The 7022-nt window shown below is 47.6% G+C and overlaps 1 protein-coding gene across 1 annotated transcript; it reads left to right on the top strand.

The window, feature by feature from the left end:
* Window positions 1-856: 856 nt before the first annotated feature.
* Adrb2 (adrenoceptor beta 2) lies at window positions 857-2843 on the top strand. Its single transcript, XM_055622750.1, has one exon. The coding sequence runs from the start codon at window positions 1043-1045 to the stop codon at window positions 2288-2290; it is 1248 nt and encodes a 415-aa protein (XP_055478725.1). The 5' UTR covers window positions 857-1042; the 3' UTR covers window positions 2291-2843.
* Window positions 2844-7022: the final 4179 nt, after the last annotated feature.

Here is a 7022-nt window from a genome sequence, read left to right as displayed (position 1 = left end):
GTAAAGTCACTGTCTTGGTGCCTGCAAGCGCAAGTTCTCAAGGAGAGAGGAAAAAAAAAAAGTGTGATGAGAAAGTCGGTAGCTGTTGAAGTCACCTTCTGTGCTCTTGCCAAATAACTGGCCTCTGGGAATGGGGAAAGCGGGTATCATTTATGAGTGCCAGAGGAGGGTGGGACCTGGATGCGGACACGGGTGTCTAAGTGGTCCGCACTCCACAGCTCCACGGGAGCGCTCGTGTGCAGTTTCTTTCTGCATACTTCTGGGTTCCTGTGTTTGTTTATAGCCACTTCTCTGTCTTGGACCAGGAGACAGCTGTCGTCTCCAGAATGAGAAGGAGCGGGTGTGTCTCGGTGTCTGTGGCTGTGGTTCGGCATAAGTCTGAGCACGTCCAGGTCGGCCGGGTGCGTTTGTTCCTGTGTGTGTGAGTGGGTGAGATTGCTCCGTCTCTGCTCCTTAAGGAAAATGCACCCTGTGCCGCCCGCATCCAGAGACCTCATCCCGCAGAAGTGACCTGCACGGACAGGTAGGACCTCCAGACAGCGCCTGATTGGCGGGTCGTACAGCAGCCCCAGATTTTTCTCTCTTCCCCTCCTCCCCATCCCGCCCCCAGCTAGGGTAGCTGGAAGGGAGTGGTGGCCTAGCCTCGGGGAGCAGCTGGGCCCCGCCCGGGCCAACCCCAGGAGGAGGCGCTAGGCGGGGAGGGTTGGCCCTTGCTGCCTCGCCCCTCCGGGCAAGCGACCGCGCCATTGGCCCAAAGTTGCTTCACGTCACGGAGCAATTCCCCTAAAGTCCAGTGTACATAACGGGCAGGACGCACTGCGAGGCTGCTTCTCCTGCGTTCAGGCTGCAACTAGCAGTCACTGCCAGCCTCAACTACCCAACGAGCTGAGTGTGCAGGACGCGCCCCCAGCACAGCCACCTACGGCCGCTGAATGAAGCTTCCAGGAGTCCGCCCCCGGCCGGCTGCGCCCCGTCGGAGGTGCACCCGCTGAGAGCGCCTTGGCACCAAAAGCCAGTGCGCTCACCTGCCAGCCTGCCGGCAATGGGGCCACCCGGGAACGGCAGCGACTTCTTGCTGGCACCCAACGGAAGCCGTGCGCCAGACCACGAGGAACGGGACGAAGCGTGGGTGGTGGGCATGGCCATCGTCATGTCGGTTATCGTCCTGGCCACCGTGTTTGGCAACGTGCTGGTCATCACAGCTATTGCCAGGTTCGAGCGACTACAGACCGTCACCAATTACTTCATAATCTCCTTGGCGTGTGCTGATCTAGTTATGGGCCTAGCAGTGGTACCATTTGGGGCTAGTCACATACTTATGAATATGTGGAATTTTGGCAACTTCTGGTGTGAGTTCTGGACTTCCATTGATGTGTTGTGCGTCACAGCCAGCATTGAGACCCTGTGTGTGATTGCAGTGGATCGCTATATTGCTATCACGGCGCCCTTCAAGTACCAGAGCCTGCTGACCAAGAATAAGGCCCGAGTGGTCATCCTGATGGTGTGGATTGTGTCCGGTCTTACCTCCTTCTTGCCCATCCAGATGCATTGGTACCGTGCCACCAACAAGGAAGCCATCACCTGCTACACCAACGAGACTTGTTGTGACTTCTTCACGAACCAGGCCTATGCCATTGCTTCCTCCATTGTGTCTTTCTACGTGCCCCTGGTGGTCATGGTCTTTGTCTATTCCAGGGTGTTCCAAGTGGCCAAAAGGCAGCTCCAGAAGATAGACAAATCTGAGGGAAGATTCCATGCCCAAAACCTCAGCCAGGTGGAGCAGGATGGGCGGAGTGGTCACGGACTCCGAAGGTCCTCCAAGTTCTGCTTGAAAGAACACAAGGCCCTCAAGACCCTCGGCATCATCATGGGCACATTCACCCTCTGCTGGCTGCCCTTCTTCATTGTCAATGTTGTGCATGCCATCAAGGAAAACCTCATCCCTAAGGAAGTTTACATCCTCCTTAACTGGTTGGGCTATGTCAACTCTGCTTTCAATCCTCTCATCTACTGCCGGAGCCCGGATTTCAGGATTGCCTTTCAGGAGCTTCTGTGCCTGCGCAGGTCTTCTTCGAAGACCTATGGGAATGGCTACTCCAGCAACAGCAATGGCAGAACAGACTATACAGGGGAGGCCAGCGGATGTCAGCTGGGGCAGGAGAAAGAAAGTGAACTGCTGTGTGAGGACCCCCCAGGCACGGAAGGCTTTGGGAACTGTCAAGGTACTGTGCCTAGCCTTAGCGTTGATTCCCCAGGGAGGAACTGTAGGACAAATGACTCACCGCTGTAATGCAGGCTTTCTACTTTTTAAGACCCCTCCCTGACAGGACACTAACCAGACTATTTAACTTGAGTGTAATAACGTTAAAATAAAAGTGTATAGAGAGTTGCAGAAGGAGCTCATCCTTCTGCCTTTTTTTATTTTTTTAAGCTTCGAAATGAAGAGAGAAACTGTATTTGAGTGCTTATTTGTTTTGTTTGTTTCTTGTACAGTTCAGTTCCTCTTTGCATGGAACTTAAAAAGTTTCTGTCTGAAGTGTGTTGGTCCTAGAGGACTGTGTCTGTATGTTTGGATGATGTTTCTTTGTATCTACCTCACTGGTCAAGTATTAAGAATAACATTTATTGCTGCTGGAAATCTGTATCTTAAGGAGAGAGTTTCCTTCCTGTACCCTTGGACTTGAACATCCTGTGTCTTGGACCTTTCTGCTGTGAATATGGACTCTCTCCCACTCCGTTTATTTGCTCAAATGGAGTGTTGTAGGCAGGGATTGGAGGGACAGCATCAGTTGTTTTCCTGAGCAAAGTCTAAAGTTTACAGTAAATAAATTGTTTGACCATGACTTCATTGCACCTGTTTCTCCAAAACCTCTTGACTCTGGAGTGTCCTTGTCTCTCCCACTGGAAACCACAGGTAACTATGTGTCGTAACTGTTGGGTGGCTGAATAGTAAGGAGAACAGAATGGCATGCACTGGTTGCCTAGCCTTTTCAGGTGCCTCTGGAACTCCAGATGCACACCTGTGTCTTTCCTGATTTCACTTGTGCCCCAAATCAGTCCTGCCTGTTCTCAGCATAACCCAGTGTGTCCTACAGTTGCTATTCTGTGCTGTCACCTCGGAAACCCTGACTCACAGAGACAGAGTTACAGGCCTATCTTTTGTCCCACGTGCTCGGGCTGCCCCCTTCCAGCCCTACTTGTTTAAAACCTGTGTGTATGTAGATCATTGCCATCTTTTATAGTAGTGACATTTATCCTGCGGCAGGACTTGGTGCATTCAGGATGAGGAAGATGTTCTGTGTAAAAGCCCTTCAAGCATCTAGGAATTCCAAGGGAAATCAGAGGTCTTGGTCATAGAGAGCAAAGCTTTACAACATAGCTGGGGAATGCTCCATGCCCTGAACAGGGGTCCAACCTCCCTTGCCTCCTTCCCTGATTCTTCCCTGACTATTCTCTGTGTCCACCAGGCTTTTGCATGCCCGGCATTCCCATGCATTATCTGATGTCTAGCACCAGCCCTGTAACCAGTAAATTCCACTAGCACCCTTCAAGTTTACAAATAATAGTCCAAAATAATCTCAGCCATGACCTGTTACCCCTAAGGGTAAAGTAATCTTTAACAGAAAGCCTGGCATAGACTTTGTGAATCTAAATCAGCTGGTTTATATAGCATGATTTACTACAAAGGCTGTATTTTTTACACCTGGGAGAGGGGTTTTCCCAGTTCACTCAGTTATGGCTGTCCCTCAGCCACTCCTTCCTTCTTCATCACTCTGCCTTCTAAACGTGAGTTCTAGCTGCCCAGGTAGTTACCACAAGAAGTTAAGGTTTTAGGTTCATGCATGAATTATTTGGGAGGGTTTATCAGAAGAAGTGAGGCCCGCAGGCCCTTACTGCCTGTTTGCAGAGAGATTATAATACTGTTAAGAGGCACAGAGGGAAATCACAAAAGTAAACACATTTCTTCTCGCAACCCATTTCTATTTTTGCCTATGTGTCTGAGCCAGAGGTTGGCCCAGGTTTCACGGATTGGATCGTCCTCCTTGGCAACAACTGGGCTGGAAAGGGTCAGCCTTCAAGGTTCGATGTCATTTCTTTCGCTCATAAAGCTGACTCCACTTTTACATTCCCTACTGTCCACGGTCTCCAACACCAACCTTCTCTGCTTTTCAAAAGCTCAGTGGTGGGGCCTCTGGTGAGCTTCATCTCTCAGAGGGAGGCTAAGCCCATCCTACACAAAGTGCTATGTATCCTATTCTGTGCTTTCACGTCTCCGTCAAGGTTCTCATACCACAGACGACTCCTGCTCTGGGCCTCATGTCCGGAGATACGGCAAGCTTCTCCAGATATCCTTCACATACCCCCACAGCCTCACAAAGTCTTGGATTTGGAAGAGTCCATAATCTGAACAGCTGAAAGCCTGATCAAGGAAACAACCTGCCCAAGGTAAGTGACCAAAGATCCCAGAGCAAGGGTAAGCCAGGAGCCTAACTGCCTGCCAGGAACTCCTGTGCGCTCTCGATAGCATTACCACTGACCTCTGCCCTCATCTGAGTTGTAGAGTCTTTCCCTGGGGCTGTGTGATACTTCACTAATCAGAGCAGGTTTTTGGATTGTTTTTAATCTTTAATACAAAAATCAAGGACTAAATAAATACTCTACAAAAGGAACAAGAACAAGAGTCATTTGTTTTATTAAAAGGAATCTACTAGGTTATTCGTTGCATTAACAAAGTTGGATGATCTTCTAACTCTTTATGACCAGCAAGTAATTTCAGTTAGAATTCCTCAGAGTTGTTTTAACATATATATATATAACATATATGTATATATGTTAAAACCTGCCTGTCTTATCTGTAAAGTAGATAAGATACTATTAATAAATAAGTCAATATTATGCATATATATCCTTGGCTAAAGAAACTCCTAATGCACCTTGTTAAAATTTCAGCTATGAAAGTTAACGTCAATTCTGAGTTAAGAGAGGCTTTTGCAATATTTGAGTCCCTTTAGGAATGCTTTAGCTTAAGAACCTTGATCAGTTTTAAGAAGCTTGGAAAACAAGAACACTGTGAGCCTATTGCAATCCCGTGTTTTTCACCTTTTATGTGGTTTTGTTTTCCCTTGTCCCTCTGTGTCTCCTGTTTGTTGACATGCTAGTTACATAACGTTTGTGTTGGATTCATCACGGTAAAGTTTTCTTTGCCTGGACAGCAAGTTCTCAGAGTGTGTCAAATGAGAACCTTATCCTGAGATGCAAGCTGACAGGTGTGAATGGTGGCAGGACAGGGTGGGCCTGCCTGCAAGATAATTACTGAGGCAAGGAATCTAGGAGGGGAAAGGAGCCTATAAATCGGAGCTGTCCTTACATGCTGCCGAGAATGTTTGCTATAGTGGATTTGCTGCCAAATCTATCTGCACCAGAAAGAGTCCTGGGGTAGTTGTAGCACATCTGCTGGGTGCAGTGTGAGAGAAATGTGTTCTGTGGTTTCCTCCTTCTGGGCCATGAGAGAATACTAAGCAGTTTGCCATGAAATTGGCCTGAAGGTTGGAGTTATGTTAGCCAACTGTTGAGCGTGCTATCATCTTTCCAACCTTCAGATGCAGGTAGAATAGTTGTCAACTAGCAAATCAACCAACCAGTGTTCACAAAGCCACACAGCCAGCTAGTTGCCAAGTAAATATCAGAGCCTAGGTTTGTATGATTCGAGAATGCAAGATGCCTAGCACCCATGCAAAGCAGGAAGCAACAGGGGGCGGGGACGAGATTATGATGTATGCCAAAACAAGCGTCAGGACTGGAAATGCAATACCTTGTTGAGAGAAGAGGGAGGTTGCTGTGGGTTAGGGCAAGAAGGAATGTCCCTTCAAAACATGTCACTGCTGGATGACTAGGGACTGGGGCAAGAAACCAATCATTTAAGTGCCTAGTGACTTATCTGGGTCTTTGCCTCATCTTTTCTTAGAGAATGAGGCCAAATAGAAAAAAGGATATGAAACTTGAAAGTGAACAAACAGGGTAAAGCCAGAACACAGACTGCCACAGGTCCCAGCAAATTCACTCTCTGTTCTACTGTCAAAGAGGTCCTCTAAGTTGAAAGGGTAGCTGAGCCTTGTGGACATTGGTCTAGGTTGTCCTGGAGTGTGCTGTCTGTTTCAAGCTAGTGTTCTAAGGCAAAGGGTGATTATTTTCTGACTATAAAGAAGGAGACTCTTGCTATTTGAATGACACATTCCATTAACAATGTAACCTCCATTCTTCCCTGCAGCTGTACAATGCAGTACAGGGTCAGTTCTAGGCTAAGCCTTACTTTACTGACAGACGGTACAAATATAATTTGGAGAAATGTTTAGAATACCGTGGAGAGCAATAGTGCACACCTTTAATCCCAGTGTTCGAGAAGCAGAGACAGGAAGATCTCTGTGAGTTGGAGGCCAGCCTGATCTTCAGAGCTAGTTCTCGGACAGCCAAGGCTACACAGTCAAACCCTGTCTCAAAAACAACAAAAATAAACCAAGAAAGAGAGAAAAAAAGAAAAGAAATGCTGGTCTCTTGTGAACAGTAGGAAGTGGGGTAAAATGAAAAGCTTTTAATTGCAATTCTTACAACCGGTGAGTAGGTCTCTCTCAGCTTAAACCCTCTCTTTATTCTCTCCATCTCTGTCTTTTTATAGTAAAGTAAGGCAGTTTCCTAGGGAATCCTCAGTTTGTTTACCTGGAAAATGAAGCCACTACAGATAGTAGCCAAGCTGTGCTAAGCCCTGAATTTGTACAGCTGTTCCTTTGGAGGCTAGAGATTTCTAAATATCTCGTGTTTCTGGTTAGAGTCGATGACATTTGTTATGGCAATAATAGCTGAGCATTCTGAGGATAGTCGGTCTGCCCAGGAGCTGCTATAGGGTGCTATCAAGTGATGGGAGACTGCGTGAGGATAAGGCGATGGCTATTGTTTGTAAACACAGGAGGACTAGCATGGCCTTATGGGTAGGCAGATTCCAGGGCAGGTAAAAGAGGATTTCCCTA

Source organism: Psammomys obesus, unplaced genomic scaffold, assembly GCF_907164565.1.
Source record: "Psammomys obesus unplaced genomic scaffold, mPsaObe1.curated_primary_1811, whole genome shotgun sequence".
NCBI classification, from domain to species: domain Eukaryota; kingdom Metazoa; phylum Chordata; class Mammalia; order Rodentia; family Muridae; genus Psammomys; species Psammomys obesus.
The sequence above is the reverse complement of the archived record's forward strand: the minus strand, read 5'-3'. Positions and strand labels throughout refer to the sequence as shown.

Excerpts from the sequence above, each read along its gene's own strand:
- Adrb2 (XM_055622750.1), top strand. The coding sequence starts at position 1,043 with ATGGGGCCACCCGGGAACGGCAGCGACTTCTTGCTGGCACCCAACGGA.